Source organism: Patagioenas fasciata, chromosome 1, assembly GCF_037038585.1.
Source record: "Patagioenas fasciata isolate bPatFas1 chromosome 1, bPatFas1.hap1, whole genome shotgun sequence".
Lineage (NCBI taxonomy): Eukaryota > Metazoa > Chordata > Aves > Columbiformes > Columbidae > Patagioenas > Patagioenas fasciata.
In genome coordinates, this window is record NC_092520.1 from 161137545 (window position 1) to 161154655 (window position 17111).

At 42.5% G+C, this 17111-nt stretch overlaps 1 protein-coding gene across 9 annotated transcripts in view; it reads right to left on the reverse strand.

Moving 5' to 3' along the window:
• Nucleotides 1-10498, reverse strand: part of KCNC2 (potassium voltage-gated channel subfamily C member 2) — a 103897-nt gene extending 93399 nt beyond the window's left edge. For 4 of the 9 annotated variants that reach the window (XM_071799324.1, XM_071799317.1, XM_065853621.2 and 1 more), the window contains exons 1-2: nucleotides 9989-10497; nucleotides 8547-9291 (exon numbers count right to left, since the gene is read on the reverse strand). In XM_071799324.1, coding sequence (XP_071655425.1) covers nucleotides 8547-9182 — 636 coding nt within the window. In that variant the 5' untranslated portion in view covers nucleotides 9183-9291; nucleotides 9989-10497. Of the gene's footprint in view, nucleotides 1-8546; nucleotides 9292-9493; nucleotides 9702-9988 lie in introns of those variants that run through there. The other 5 variants (XM_071799330.1, XM_065853630.2, XM_071799314.1 and 2 more) reach the window with 4 other exon arrangements.
• Nucleotides 10499-17111: the final 6613 nt, after the last annotated feature.

Here is a 17111-nt window from a genome sequence, read left to right on the forward strand (position 1 = left end):
ATGAAATTCAGATGTGCTTACACATCAATAATATCCTAAAATTCAAATGGAAAACTGAAGGTAGATATCAGACCTAGAATTGAAAGTGAAAGAAAACAACTTTCCCAAATGTGATAGGAAACCAAGAAGACAAATATTCTTCTCTAAACCACATCTGGATTAAACTTAAAATACTGCAAAATTATTGTCAGGAAAAACAAAAACACACATAAACCAAAAAAATTAAAACTGCATAACACTTAGCGTGATATAAAAAACATCTAAGTTGACTTTTTTGGTTCCTAACAATCATTATCCTATGGAAATTAAGATACTCCTGAAAGCAACTATTAAAAAAAAATGCCATTCATATGGGTAAAGGACTAGCAAGTGCCAATGAAGAAGACTAAATAGTTTGCTTGAAAAGTACAGAGAATTTTTCAATACCTAGGCAAAAATAAGGACTCAGGTTTATACCCACATGGTTGTACACCTTAAAAATATCCTTTACATTGTCCTATAATAATTTTTATGACTAGTGCAAAACAAAACAAAAAAATCCTGTTGTTGCATAGGCTTTATATAAAATACTAATTACTACACACTTGAGTACCCTCAATCTTACAGTAGACAGCATATAAAAGCCTAATATATATTGTGAACATTTATGATCTGAGAAATTACGTGGGACAATAGAAATATGATTAGAAGACATAACTCTTCCCTCTACTTAGGAGCACCCTCCAGCAGGGTGACGTTGGAGATGGTTAAGCACTGTCAGTGCTGGGGCAGTCACAGACCTGGTCACCCTGCAACCCTATCAGGAGCTCAGCCTGCGCTCCTCATTAGTGCAACAAGGTGTACACAGCATTTCACAGCACTGTTCTGCAGCCCTCCTTTTCCTTCTACGTCATGCAGTTCACTGAGAAAGAATTTTCTCAGCCATTTTAATTGAGTCTCTGCATTTTATTTCTGTTGTTCTAAAATCCCATGTGCTATCAGATCCCTAGTGCTGGAGTAGCGTTATGCTTTTATCAAAGTGACCAAGCATTTTAGTGTGGTGGGATTCACTCCTGAAGAGGAATTATTTCTCTTAGGATAAGTATTAAATAGTTAAAGAGAAGATTACCGCTATACAGGTAGAACTCTACAAATTATAAAAACCAAACACACAGACTTCAAGGGATATTTCCCCTTTTTCAAAGACTAGGCACAGTTAAAAAAATACTAATAATTTTACATGTTATACATAATGAAAATGTAAACACTTAAGAAACTCTCCTTATTTGAGAAATAAGACTAGATTATATTGTGTGGTAAATTTAATGCATATTAATGAACTTACCACATTATCCAGCACTGGGCTAAGAGACTTTTCCCAGTTTACAGCATTTTGCAGGAGCATATCAAAGACCCATTATCTAAGGTTCACCTAGAAACACTAAGAAACTACAAAAGGCTCTCTGTAACAAGAAAGGACTGAATCATTACACCGCTGTAATAATTAACCTGCTGGTAAAAAGACCAAAACCACAACAACATCTCAGAATTTTCAACTTAAAGGTGGGGAGTGGGGGGGAAACAACACATAATTACAACATATATAATTGGATCATTTGTATTTTAAGCTTCAAGTCACCACTTCAGTCAAAAATTCTGTAAAGCAAATCATAAATCACGAGAAATCGTGTTTCATGTGATTAGATGGCATTCTATTTTTAACACTACTGATTAACAGATGGAAGTGGAGTTTTTCCTTCAAAAGTGCTTTAGTCATCATAAAGTACCAACAAAGATGTAAATTGAACACTGTTGTAGAACTAAGAAAAAAAAGTGTGATTTCATGTTCATTCTCTACAGCTACTTCTACAGCTCTCTCGGACAAAATTACCATTTAGTTATATCAATGTATACATGTGTATGTCAAGATAGGGTATAAAATGTACCAGGTCTTCACTACAACTTGAATACCTTTTATCATGTTGATAAATATTGCCAACAATAAGTTTATATTAGTATGTCTGTACACATTTCCACAATTGTATATTGTGTTCACCACTTGAAATTATTTCTGATGCGCAAAATATCTTAATGTTTCAGGCTTTGCACCAGGAGAAAGGTTCTTTGGGGATAACAGCACACATAAGTAGGAGTGAACATAGCTTCCTTGTTTTCTCTCCACATAAAATTATTGAACAGCTTTCCTTAGTATTGCATCAAGAACAAATTTTTATTCCTATATAACTAGTAATTTATACTGGAAAGTATGTGTGCTTGTGAAAGAATGAGTGTGTGTAAAGGAACCATATCATTATAAGAAATACACTAAGCAAAATTATAACTTATAGTCTGATATTCCAGATATTACCATATCTAGATTTTATTTGCCTATCTACTTTATTCGCCAAAAAAAAGAAAAAATCTGTTTGTGGCTGAAAGAAACAGTGTTTGCCCAAGATGAGCCAAGAATCTGAATCATAGGATGATCAGGAGTAGTCCCTGGAGAAATTAAGAGCACTGAAACAGAACTTCATAAAAAGAAGAACTTGTTTCTTCCATCCAAAAACTACTGGACAGCACCTCATAAAAGATTATTAAAATATTAAAAATTTATATAGGATGTCTTTCCTCTTCTCTGATTCTTCTACCCCAATTGTAACTTCATAGGAAGAGAACAGTCACTTTCTGCTAGTGTCCACTGAGGGAGAAAAGGACAAGCAAGTTTTACACAAACTTCCCTTAAAATATTTTAAAGTTCCTACAGTGAAGGAAATGAATCAAGGATTCAGGATTAGTCTGAGTTCTGAACTTCTTTGGTTATGACTCAACACAAATTCACCAAAACAAACAAAAATGCTGACTTCTTCGCAGGGTATTGATTGATACATTTACCTTGGACTAAGTACCAGACGCTTTAAGAATACAGGAACCTCAAAGATACCAGTTTTCTTACATCACTTCTTTTCGTATCCTGACTGCATCAAGTGACAACGGCATGCTAATGTGATACCTCAGCTGACGGTAGCATTGAAACCTATGCAACAGTCACCAGAAGTTGGGAAATATTCCTGCCATCACCATCCTAGCCAGTTTGAAGGTAGGTTCTCATACCCAAAGTAAACCATTTAAGAATTTTACCACTGTAAATAAACATGTCAGATAGTACATTGTGTATTAACCACATAAAAGAAGGGAACAAGGTCTGCCACATTTCTCAACCAAAAAAATACTTCTCACACCGTTTTCATCTTAGGCAGTGCATGTTCAGCAAATTTTCACTTCCAGTTACACCAAAGCAAATTCAGCCTAAGTCCATTAACCAAATTATTTTGGAGTAGTTGGAAGACAAATCCGGCTGTGTGCACATGCACATACGTAACAGCATCTATTTCTGAAACGACAGGACGGATCATCTCTGTGGCATTTATGTCAGAGCCGTGACAAAATGCTTTTCCCAGATGAGCAAGTGACAGCAAGAAAGCTGTTTTCAATGGGAAGAGGAAGCCAAGAGCTGGCTTGTTTCCATGGAAACACTAGCAGCATCAGGCAGAACAGCTGTAGAGGAAAAGGCAGAAGTTCGGGAGGCAGAAATCTTGATGATTTTACCTCACCAATATGTCAGTACCATCAGAGAGCATCTATGTTTAAGGTGGATCAAGCTAGTTTATGTTGACTACATCATGTATTAAGCTACAGTTTCCAATTAAGACTTGTAAAAACCAGCATGGTAGAAGTAAATTAATAACAATTACTTGCAATGTGATTTAGTCAGCTCATGTATACATGAAGCTACAGAGTGTATGTATATCTCTAACAGTGATGTAATATGATTTTTGACATCAGGAACAAATCTTGCTGCTTCTTTAAAAATGACAGCTCCCACAGGATAAATGCTTCAAATACAATGACCAATTTAATCTAATGGACTCTTTTCCCACTTAAAACCAAATTCAGCACTTTGATTACCAACACAGCAAAAGGAATAACCTCTTTGCATTTTGTTTATTAACCTTTACTGTTTTCTTAATATCATTTTAAGATGGAAGATGCCAGCATAACTCAAAAATTATTAAATGGTAAGATCTAAAGTATACATACTTTCCTTGTTGAATAAAAGACAGAGAATAAAGATTTCAACTTATAAATTAAAGGGCCTTTCTATTTGTTAAGAAAGCAAATCAAATTTGTAATTCACTATTTATCTATAAACATAAATTCTGAGATGAACATATCTTCACAACTCTATTCATGATATCTTGGACTATCCCAGCAGCGTTGCTTCCACCAAAAATAAAAATTGTCTTGCATCATGAACAGCCAAAGCCCAAAAATATAACCTACTCCAGATATTCACCATAGTACACAGCAGGTATCTAGGTACCTGGAGAAAACATAAGCAAGCCATCAAATAAAAACATAAGTTATCTTTTATAAGAATGCTCTCCAATACATTTTCTGTAGCTTTGGCCTTTCAAGGATATATATAAAATCATATTTTCTCCTGTCGCACTCATTTCGGCTGATTCTTCCTACAACCAACACCACTGAATGTTTAAAGCTGATATAGATGTTACGGGACACTGAGTCTCCAACAACATAACTTCACATAAAGCAGTAGATGGGAATTTCTTGTTTCCAGCCAACAATACCACTCACTGCTCAAGTCCAGCTCTTCATGTCACAATGAAGTGGCAGTAGATCAGTATTTTTAAGAACACTTGCGAGGCATAAGTATTTCAATGCCGAGACTGCAAGGCTTTTGTGGTTTTGTTTGCATTTCAGTGAATGCTCACAATAAACCAATACTTGCTAATTAATTTTTATCCTTCCCTTGTAAATCGAGTAATCATGACCTTTCCTGTAGGTAAAGACCATGCAGCAGACGGGTTGTGTGACCTGCCTCCAGCTGCTGAGGATGGCAGGGGTATCACAGGCAACACCTGCTTGAGTGCCCTGGCCCACACTGGCTCTCACACTGCTGAGCCACCCAATGTCACAGCCGCTGTCCCCTTCTCTGTCACAGATTTATAGTCTTCTCAGAAAGTGAAGGATATATAGCAATGAACTTTGTGAATCTCAGGGCCATTTTTGAGTTCCTGCACTAAGTACGTAAGCAATCCATAATTCTTAGGAAAAATCAGTGACAAATACTAATCATTTCTTTGAACAGCATCATGTTTCAACTATTATTCAAAAGTAAAAGGCCTTAAAAGCTTAATTAATTTGAAATATGATACGCAAGACTAGCACTGACATTCTAGGTCCTGCTGGGCATCTGCAGACACTCTTTTAAACTCAGTGCTCAGTTATGCCTTTTACATTATTTAGACAGATCTTTGCACTTTACTAAATCATAATGAGTGCTTTGCACTTAAAATCCACCAAAGGATACCAAAATCATTTACAGGTATTAAGTAGTAAACTGCAGAATACACATGCTTGATTCATTTAAGAATCAGGGGTCTGTTTCAGAGATGCTTAAACCAATGCACAGCTAGATGCAGTTGCCCAACGCTTCCACTCCTATGACAGTATTATATGCCAGTAGCTTTCTTTATCTACATAATAGCATTCTATCAAATAGCAGTTTGTGAATGATTATTCTATTAAGCCTGGAGTGAAAGGAGTAGCACTGTACTCTTTCATTTCACAGTCTATGAAATCCAAAACAATAAAATGAACACAGAAATAATATTCAGATGTAACTCCAGAACTTGAGAAACAAAGAAAAGTGTTGCAGGTCTTGAAGTATGTGTATGTACATGGATTACGTTTTATATTTACAAAAAAACCCCACATGTTTAGGAGACGTCACTGACACCAAACCACATTAATTAAAAATTGAATTTTTTTTTTAGAATCTCAAATAAAGTAAACCTTCTTGTCAACAAACTAGTTCCACTAGTTATATAACATCACTGGATGGTCTTGCTAGAATAATCTTGTGTGTGCACTATCCCCCAATAGGTTACCATGGCAACTTATATTTGAATTTCTATAAATTTCTATTTTTAGAGATCACAGTTTAGGATAAAGAAAATTCACAAATATTAAGTACCATTTCATTAATAGAAAATATCCCATTTTTATCATCATCGTGCTTCCAAGAAAAGACATTGCTGAAGTTAAATCAGGCAGTAATACTAGAAAAATAATTACCACAGTTATTAAGAAAGTTTACCACTAAGCAGCCTCATCATAATTTAAGTGGCGCATGAGTCAGTAGCTAACACTATGAGGCAAAGATTGATGTTCACAGAGTTTCATCTTGATTTCAGTAAGGGCATAATTTCACTTAGATGTTTTTAGAATTACTCATCATTTCAGCTGACACAAAACAAAAAGGCATTTGCCAGAATACTCAGAAAATAGTGTCTTTGTTTCAGGTGTGGCAAAATGTTGAACTGACAGTAATGTCTCAGTTCCAAACTAAGGTTACCATCACCTTAAATTACTGTGTTTAAGTGCTTACTAAGTGCATGTTGGTCCTTAAAAACAAATGTACTTAATGCTTCAAAACTTGCCAGCAATTCTCAAAGTTGTCTCCCTACCTGAAAGATCAAGGTACAAAGTAGTAGCCTCGAAGAAAATGAAAACACCAATTTAGACGCTGTTGTTACAGTTCTGATGCTGCCTTACTCTCACTGTCTGGGGTTGAAATCACAATATAATGTGTAAAACCAGTTTTTAAGTTATAAAAAGGTAAACACCTTACCTTCTAAGAAATTAATATTGCCATGTCACAATTTTCTACTCTAGCATTAATTGCAGCATTCATTTTGCAATCTTGAAATATCTTTACACGAGCCACTGACAATTCAGAAGGTCTAGTAAAGGCATAAAATTTGGAAAGCAAGTGCCTACAGGCTCTGACAAAGAGTGGACCGAAGTGGACTGAAAACAGAAGTGACAGCTACAACTCCAGGGCACAATTGCAATCAGCATGCCTACCTTCCTATTTCTCCTGGTATCTTCCATTTAACATTTAGTCCGTACTCCACAGTTCTCCAGAAAAGTTGAGTGGAAAGATTCCCTATCCTAAAAGCAGCAGATTTTACATCGTCAGCAACTTTCCACGGAACAGTAAGTGAAAGACAACCTGCAGGGCAATCACCACATGCAATACTGTTTTCTCAGGTAACGGATAGCCGGATTTTCTTTAGGATTTAGACAGCTAAGATGTCAGTAACGTGGGTGTGTCATTGATGAGCAAAGATAGACACTTCTGATAGTTTTTCTTCAGAACCGATCCTTTATTAAAAATGTATTTCAAGTATCAGCTGGAGCCAGCTGTCAAGGGAAAACATATCGGTGGGCAACGTTCAAAGACATAAACAATGCTGGAGCTCATCAAGTGACAGTATTAATGGCGAGGACTGTTACTTCCTGCTTAACTTACCTCACTGTGCTCAGAGAAGTTGCTAACTTTCACAGAAACTGCATCAGGCCATAGCGTACAATTCAGGAAGTCACTTAGCCACACGCTTATATTCACATCTATGAGACTGTCAGTGAAATCAGTGGAACTGATCAGATGATGACACCCATCATAAATGCACTTCCTACAGGATGAAGCTTAGCTCTGAATACTTCATGGGAATCCTGGTAAATAAGCTGCAAAACACTTATTACCATTTTAAAATCAAACATTTCCAGTTACAAGTTCTTATTCTTGTATTGCAGGGAGGATTTTCTGGTAGTTGCTTTTCTCATTGTTAAATTTGAGGCACCGCTGTGTATTTCTCTCAAAGGAATTACAATCATTTGTTTGCTCCAAAGCGCTGGTTAAAAAGCAAACCCACATCACAAAGGCAACTAAAAGAGGGAATTAAAATCCAAGCCACCTTAGAAAGGAGTTGATATCAAAACTTAAAATCTCTGTCTAAAGGAAGGAAATGTAGTACGATCATGTACCAGCTTGTACCCAGACACTCAATCACAGAGTCAGTCAGGGTCACCCTGAGAAATCAATAGAGGGAGAACCAGGGTGACCCCCTGTCACACTTACTTTGTTGAACTCAGATCACCCCCCAGCACAGACACAGCAAAGCTGGGAAAAGGCTGAGGTCACTCTCCTGCAACTCAACCCAAACCCAAGACCTCTGATGGCTGGGGGAGGGATGATGGACTCCATGCAGATGGAGAGGTTGAAGGCACTCTGGGGCTGTTCCTACCCACCTCCCCCCACCACATTCACAGATGTTTCCCCCAGTGAATGCACCTCCACACCCCACCCAGGCCAGGGGTGTAAGAGTGGATCGTTCGCAGGCTTCTCAGAGCACAGCTCCCATGTCAGCCCATGGGGAGATGCTGGCACAGTGGCACCCCCCACACTGCCTGACATCTCTTACAGATGCAGAAGGGACAAGCTGCACTGTCCCTGGGGGCCAATGTCACAAGCGCTCAGTGGCCCACCAAAGCATCACTTCCACAAGCCCATCCCAAGTGGGGCAAGCTTCTCCTCAGTGCACCTGCCGCCCACGCAGGGGACCGTGGCGTGTGCACCCCTGGCCGCCCCTCGGCTTCCCCAGCCGCCCCGGGCGGGAGCGCCGTCCGGTGGCGCTTACCCTGGCTGCCCGTGAGGAGTAGGGATCCTCGAAGAGTGCCCAGACGCGGGGCTGCAGCCGCCGCCAGCGTCCGCCTTTGCCCTCGGCGGTCGCCCCCACGTCCTCGATGCCCAGTCTCTTGGCGGCCAGATCATCGTCGTCGCCGTCGGGGGGCGGCTCGCCAGTCAGCAGGTCGGGCGCTTCGAAGATATCGAGAGCCTCCTCGGCGTCGCGGTGCTGGCGGTAGGTCATCCAGCAGCAGGGCTCCACGTCGGTCTCGTCGATGCCCCAGAAGGCCAGCTCCTCCTCAAAGAGCGGCCCGCAGACGTCGGCGGGGCAGTGCAGCTTGCCGGTGCGGTAATAGTTGAGCACATAGGCGAAGACCCCCGGGTGCCGGTCGAAGAAAAACTCGCTGGTGCCGCCGCTGCTCCGGGTGCTACAGCCGCTGCCGGGCTCCGGGCAGCCGCCCGCCGGCGGCGGCGGGTTGGGGGTGGGCGGCGGCGGCGGCTCCTCGCCGCCCGGAGACTCACTCTGGGACTCGCAAGCGAGCAGGGCCAGGCGGGTCCCCGGCAGGGTCTTCAGCGTGCTGCGGTAGGTCTCGTGCCGGGTGCCCCCCACGTTGAGGATCACCCTCTCGTTGTCCTCGAGCTTCCCCATCGCTCCGGGTCGGACATGACTGGGGACGGCGCGGGAGGTGGCAGCGGCGACCGGTCGCTGGGAGGGGGGCAGCCGGTCGCGGTCAGGTCCGCGGGGAACGAGCTTCTGCCTTAAACGCAATCGGAAAGAATAAATCGAGGAGAAGCCCCTTAAGCATCACCGGGAGGGGGAAGAAGCGGGGGGAAGAGGGGCAATTCCCCGCCGTCACCGGCTGCCCCAGCCCCCTCCATCCCACCGTTCGCCCACCGTGATCTCGCCACCCTCCCGGCCCGGCCCGCCCCGCCGCCAGCCCCCGGCCCCTCGGCACCCACCGTCGGCCCTGCTGCCTGCTGTTCTCTCCCCGCTTCCCCGAAAGCAGGCTACCGAAATGGCACTGCCGCTTCTCCCGCGTACGGATCTGCCACCGTCCCCACCCCCTTCTCCCTCGCGGGGATGCGTTAACCGAGCTGATGGAATTGAAAGTGTGCGGTTAATTATTTCATGGGCATCTATCTTTTATCATCCTAACAGCTTAACGAGGAGGAAAAAAGGAAGGATTAGAGGATTTTCTCTCTCTCCTTCACGGCTCCCGCCCCCCCCCCCGCCTCTATTTTGTGAGGGAGGGATTGCTTTTGGGGAAGAAATGCCAAGCTCTCCAGCAAGCTCAGGCAGCAGGCACGCCCTTGGAAAAGCTTTTTGTGTGGAGCTCGGCTTGCTACTTTCGCAAATAAACCATGAAGACAAGCGTGCATCTCGGGGAAGAGGCGGTGGAACCGTTCGCGGTCCCCCCCGCCAGACCCTCTTGCCCCCCGCCGCCCCTCCGCTACCTTTGCCAGAGGAGAGGAAGCGGCTCCGCTTCTCGGGCGGGCTCCAGTTGTGCGTGGAGGCAAACGCCGATTCCCAGCCGCTGTGTCTGCCTCTCTGCCAGGCAAGAACTACTTGTTGTTGGGTTTGTTGGCTGTTTTTTTTTTTCCGCGTTCAGGTTGCTGTTTTACCTCCCTCCATGCTTAACTCCGAAAGGCACAAAAGCGGCTCCCGCCGCCCGCTCGGAAATGCCGCTCTCTTCATATTACAAGGCAGACGCCGCCTTTCCACAGCGGGGCTGCGGGCGAGCTTCGCAGGCGGGAAGCAGAGCCATGGGCAGCGGGTTGGGGTACCTCGGGGACCGGTGCTGCCGTAATCCCAGCGCCTCTTCGGGAAGGCAAGCCCGAAGGTGAAAACGCACCTCATTTGGGACTGAAGCTCCTCCCCGGGGCGGGGGCAGGGGAGCCGTTCCTCCGTACCCCTCCACAGCCCCCCATTCCCAGCCCTATGGGGCGGAGGGAGGCGACAGCAAAAACAAATACCACATCTCTCCGAAAAAGGCAACACCACCTCCGCCCCAGCTACGTGTAAATTTAGTTCACTTAAGGAAAACACGCGGGAAGGAATGGGGGCTGAGAATAACTATTTTTCGGAGGAACGCAGGCACAGCAGCGCCTAGCTACAGGTGACTGCGGAAAGAAGCTGTTCATCCCTCCCAGAAGTGGCTCCTTCACCTGGCAGGTTTGTGTATGCAGCACCCGGATCACGGAGCTTCACTGTGCGGGACAGGGGATGCACACGGTGCTGGGTGACAGCGGCGGCGAGGAGCGTCCCGAATCCCGGGACCACCCGGAGCTAGGGCAGGGCAGGAGCCGGAGGAGTCTTGGCCTCCGGGGCTCGGGGAAGGAGGGTTCTAGGAGTGGGGATCCAAGTTTCATGTCAACTGTAAAAAAAACCAAAAAAACAAAACATACAGCACAGTGGGTACACTTGGTCCTCGGTACACTTTGTATGTTGGAAGCTGAGGGCCACACGGTGGATGGAAGTTGTAAGTCCCCAATTAACATATAAGGAAGACCAATGCCTGTGCCAAAGTCTCTGCTTCCAAGCCAACTGGGTTATTTTCTACAGTCTCTTTAACTGATGCTTCCTTTCAGCTGGGTTGGTCAAAGGGAAAGCAGCTTCCATCCCCAGAGAGAAGACATACAAAATGATAGGTGATACCTCTTGCTGTTTCCTCAAAAGAAAAGTCTTCCTCCACACCAAGGGTCTTCCCTGACATGAAGTAATGAGTGGAATAATGGTAGCTGAAGCATCCCCATTCCACGTCAGAACCTTCGGCTGGGCACTTGCTGGCGTTGGGCGGGCAAAGCTCTGCTGGAAGCGACGGTCAGAGGACACTGTGCTTAGACCAGATTGCTTTAACCCAGTTCTGTCTGTATGTGGTATCCATGATGTAAACACAGACTCCCAAAGCAGCAGCAGCTTTGAGAAATGGGTTTCAAAAGCTTTCTCCAGATGTATGTTTCAAAGTTCCTAAAAGAAATGCAAAATATATCCTGCCCAAGCAGATATAATCAGTTAGGGAAAATTCCCGGGAGCCAAAATTAATATCCAGTTGCATAGTTGTAAATCCAGTGGAAAGGACTCACCCATCCTAAACCAAAACAACATTGCTCATGCCACACTTGCTTTACTTTGTGGAGGGAATTTTTCTGAAAAGGTGACATAGAGAGGGGGAGAGTAAGACAAAATGAATATTCATTTTCTTCTCTCTGACCTATGAGAGTATTCTGGAGAAATACAACATATTGAAGCTCTACAGCATTCATCCATTATGGAAAACCTTGGGGTGGCAGTAGCTGCCAAAAGAAGCTGTATCATCACAGAACACCAGGACTTCCCTCTGAACTGTCACTGTCTGCTCAAGTCCCACATCTGTGCTCGAGTTACAAGACAAGCACTCTCCTCCCCAAAAAAAAACAACCAACCAACCAACCAACAAAACCCCACAAACCAAAACAAAAACAGCATTACCCCAAACCCACCCACCCCCCCTCAAAAAAAAAATGCCCACAAACCACCCAACAACCTTAGAAACCTAAGACTAACAAAGATGGCATCTCATAAAGAAAAGCTTCATAGCCATACCATCTAATGCCAATGTCATGAAAAAACGCATGTATTATGAGAAAACTGTTTACATTTCAGACTTCTTAAGCATGAGGTGATTCATTGCATGGGGAAGAACAAGCCACAGAAACATTTTTTCCAGTTGGTAAGAAAAGGAATGGTCTTTTCCAGAATATAATAGCCCTTCAGTCACATCAAAATGTCCATATTCTACAACATGTCTGTTCCTAAATATAATGCCATTAATTTCTCTGTGTGTCACTTTTCCTTTTATTTTCAGCATGTGTCAGGCTTCTCAATAAAGGATGAAGCTATATTAGACACTGACTTTCCAGAGACGACATTTTCTTGAATGACAATATTCTACATAGCCAACTGCAGTAACATTTATGAATTCATTTCTTCTCTAGAAGAGACTGACCTGAATTTTTGCTCTCCTCAGTGCTTCCAGTAAATGTGGAAGCATGAGGCACATGTAAGAGAGAGAAATGTGCCTCCTGAGTGAGTCTTACCATGAGATATATTTGTAAATAATAAAAACCAAACCAAACAAAACAAAGCAAAACAACAAAACCCCAACAACAACAACAAAAACACCAACAATACAAACCTCAAAAAAACCCCACCACAACTATTTACACATACTCTCAAACATATTCGTGTAAATGTTAAGTGGAGACATTTCTATAGCTCAATATTTGGAATTTTCTTTGAGGAACTGAATGACACCGAGAAATGCACAACCAATTTTCCCTGCTGGATAAGGTACTATGGAAGGAAAGGTCTTATGCTATTATTTTAAACAACAAAGCAATAAAATTAGATGTGAAGACTGCTATCAGGAACCCAAGCCAAATTAGTATTTTACTTACTACTAGCAATCATTCTCCTCACAAGCTTGAGTGCTGCAATGCAAAGTCATTGAGTTACCAGCTGTTTGACAATAAAAGAATAAATGGAAGAAAGCACTTGTGGAAAAGAAAAACAAATTTGAGGACAAATGGAGGGTACTCCAGTTACAGTCATGCCCTGAATCACCTCTGGAGGAGCCCTGTCCCTGTTGATCAGGGTTCCCTGGGAAAGTTAACCTGCCCAGCTATCATCTGCCTTCCTGAGGAGGACACGAGAGACAGAAGCCACCAAGTTTTTCCAGTGCGGGTCACCATTTCATATTTTTCATATGATGTGGTAATTGGGAAACAACAACAAGAAATCAATTTTATAATGGAAAATTTTAACTGAAGACAGTGCAACACAGCTAAAATATGATCAATTTCTATCAGTTTAGTTGATCATTAAGTAAATGAACTAATTATTTTAAATATCCACTGTCATAAAAAATTTATTATGCTTCTATTTATTTCTTTCACATACTTTTCTGTTCTCCCCTATTATTTATAATAATCTCCACTATTTACAACTAGATGTACTAATTAATTATAGATCTTGCAGAACACAACAGCCACATTATACTGAAGTACATTGATGATAAGTCAGAATCCTACTCTGAAACTGAAAAAAAATCAAAATTAATAGATTAAGTAAATGTCTGTGAAATAAAATTGTAAGAAGCCACGATGTAGTTAAATTGGACTAGGCTGGAAACAAAGCCAGCAGAAAGTTGTCCTTATTTTTAAATTTGAAGCATGATTGCATTTTTAGTTAATGCAGTTGAAATATAAGCTTGATTTGATCAATATCACAGAATTGGTGAAAAAAAGGTCTTACTGTAGAAAATACAAACAAAACTAAGATTGGACAAGACAAATGGACAAAATTTGAAAACTGTAATGAAACGGGTCTACTGTTAGTTCCCTAGTAGCAAGCAAGATTCCCCTATATGAGATGATGAGTACACACAGGTGTGCTTCATCTGTCTTCCCCCACCCCAGATCTTCAATTCTTTGTGAAATTCTGAGGAATGTGATTTATCCCATTGAAAAAAAAATTGAAAAGTTCTCTGTATGTTATATTCACCAAGAAAAACTAGGGAACTCAAGATTGGGGTGTCCTGAGAAGACACATGACACAGTAGAAAAAACAGGTGAGCGCTAATTGCATTGTCTCATTAGTAATCCCCAGCACAACCCGAGCTACATGGTTGAGTCACAGCCTTCCCTGGGGGTGGGGAGTGGGGGGTAAAGTTTTGTGTACGTTAAAATAGGCTTAGAGTTTTTCTTTTCAAAAGAAAGGGGTGTTGGGAAGGGGAGTGCGCAGTGACATTACTATGGAGCTGGGACTGGACCATTTTACCATGTGTAAACTCCAGCTGCAGCCCTGTGTCACACACAGCTCCTGTCTCAGTTCTGAGCCACACAGATACACCTTCCCTCAGAAACCTTCATGTTTCTTTCCACTGAGACCCTGGAGCATACCAGCTTGTATGTTTTCGTTGTCTTCTTGATCCTCCACCCACAGGTGCTCAAACAATTTCAAAACAACATCCCTCTTTAGAAGCTTCTGATACCACAAGCTACACCATTTCTTCGACCTTTACAGGTTCAGGCAGAATCTGCCCATTCTCCTTTGGCCACTGAGGTGGAGCTGGGCTCCTTCCACGGGGTGTCTCTCAGATTCCCACCAACAAAGACATTCAAGCTTGTCTCATTCCATGTCCCAGCTCCCTCCAGTGACACCTTCCTATCTCTTTGTCCACTCCTCTCCCAAATTCTTCTCACTTTTCCTTGTTTTCCAAAGCTCTCCTTAGCGCTGAAATGTGCAAGTTGAGCAACCTGCTCAGCATTGCCTCAGCAGCAAAATGCATTCCTTCAAATGCCTTCATACCAACTAAGCATATTGGGTGCAGACAGCCAGGTTTGGGCAGTGGGACTGGAAGGTACCTGGAGGGAGGTGGCTGTGGGCTGCCCAGTGCCAGCCCCAACTCTTTCCAGCTGCCTCTGCCCTGCTGTGAGCAGCCCCCTGCCCTCCAGAGCCTCAACCAGCAAGGACCCCCACCGGTTACCTCCCGTGTGGTTAAAATAAATCAAGTAAGTGAAAATTCCTCAGCTCAGGATTGTTCTGCCCACGGTGCTACAAGAACACACATATAATGCAAGTGGAACCATTCCAGTCAGTCACCTCCTCCAACCAGCCTCAAACTTCCAGACCCTAAGTACCTGTTCTCACAGGGGGCAAACCCTTAGAAACTGTCACCCTTTGCTTCTGATTCCACTTCTCCTGTAAATCAGGAGTGGATCCCATACATCCTTTGCCCAAATGTCAGCCACCCCAGCATCTTCTTCTAGCCACTCCCTTTTTCATTAATGACCCAGGGGTGCCTTTTGGCTCCCTGCCAGTTACTGATGCCAGAGGTATTAGCAATGCAAGATGGTGGAAAGAAGGATTACTCACCTGTTCCTGCTGTAATTCATTCAAGTAGCTTTGTCAGTACTGATTCACATTTGTTGGATGCACATTTCTCAAGAGATACAAGATTCTGCTTCTAAAAGAAAGCATTGCCTCAGGCTCTGTCCATACTTACATTTTTTAGTGCCCAGTTCTGAGGTAGCTGGAATGAATTTTTGATCTATCCTGAAAATTTGCTTCAATTCCAGTTAAAGGTCAGTGATGTGCCTTTCTCATTCACAACTTGCCACTTCTCACTGACTGTCACCTGCCAGCAAGACAGTGGCTTTGTAAAGAAAACTGATTAAACAGTGAGAATGGTACTGAGCTCCTCAACAGGCTTTTACTCTTTAGTTCAAATAGAATGCAAATAAATGGACAGTGCTCCTTCCAGGTTCTCTATACACATACAGAAACTGAAAAAAAAAAACCCACAAAGTCTTGGAATGACTTAGTCAACCATACAGAGTCCAGAGGGACAGGGAAATAAACACAGTACCTCCAAACTAGATGCAGCTCTTGAGTATAAGCTTCCATCATTCAAAAGGGGTAAATCTTTCCACTTGTAATCAGAAAGTGCAGAGAGATGGAAAAATTGGGAAATGCCCAAGCCATGTGTCTTCTCTTACAACATGGCTACCTCAGCCAGCAAAGACGAGCCAGCCTCCTCTGACCTTGCTTCTGCTTCCTGGCAGAGGAACACAAGGTTCACGAACATTTTGGGAAATGCTGCTCCAAACATTACTGCAATTTTCTATTCTTTATCCATCTCATTTATTTTGACTGAAGTTTTTTGACAATATGTTAATAATAAAACTTCATGTCAGCATAATGAGGGCCTCATCTTGCTGCAAGTCTTAAGCACTCCCATAATATAAATAATCAACAGATACAGGACAAAGAGTTTTCTTCAGCTACAGAAGAGCATGCTCTGAAAGAACTAAATCCATCTAAATGGAAGAGGTGCCTTGTTATCTATTTTAGCAATCTCTTCAGGGAAAACAAAACAAAACAAAACAAAACAAAAACTACAACAAAAACTCCACAACAAACAATCAAAAAAAACCCTAGAGACCTTTACATTTTTGTTTTAGTAAATTATATTATCTATCATCCAGCACACACTCTGTCTACTACCTCAATCAATATTCCAACTGTTATTGAACAGCTAGTCTACATTTTTAAAAGAAAGGTCCATTTACTAAAATTTTCTGGGAGTAGTTTCATGTTTCACTTAATGCTAGCTTTTACTGGTTGTCTCCTAAAATCACTTCAAATCTGATGTGTGACCTGCATATGATAGTGATTTTTCTGGGGAAATCAGTAAACCCTCCCTCACATGCCATCGAAATAAATGAAAACACCATAAGCATTTTCAGATGATTCTGGCATTATTCCACCTAGTTTCTGTGTTCCACCAAACTTTAACTGGAAGCCTACCGTATCTATCATTTTCCTCATTTCTGTGGCTAACAAACTCCATTATTTTCATTATTTTTTTTAGTAAGAGATTGTAATATATCTACCCCAAGAAGGCAAGAGATCTGCTTTAATAGGTCATCTTCTGAAGATGTTTGCACTGATGATCTTTGGGGCATTCATGAAGCAGCGGCCATTTAGTTGAGCCTTCTGTTGCTGAATGGAAGAGATTTTGTCACGATAGCTCAT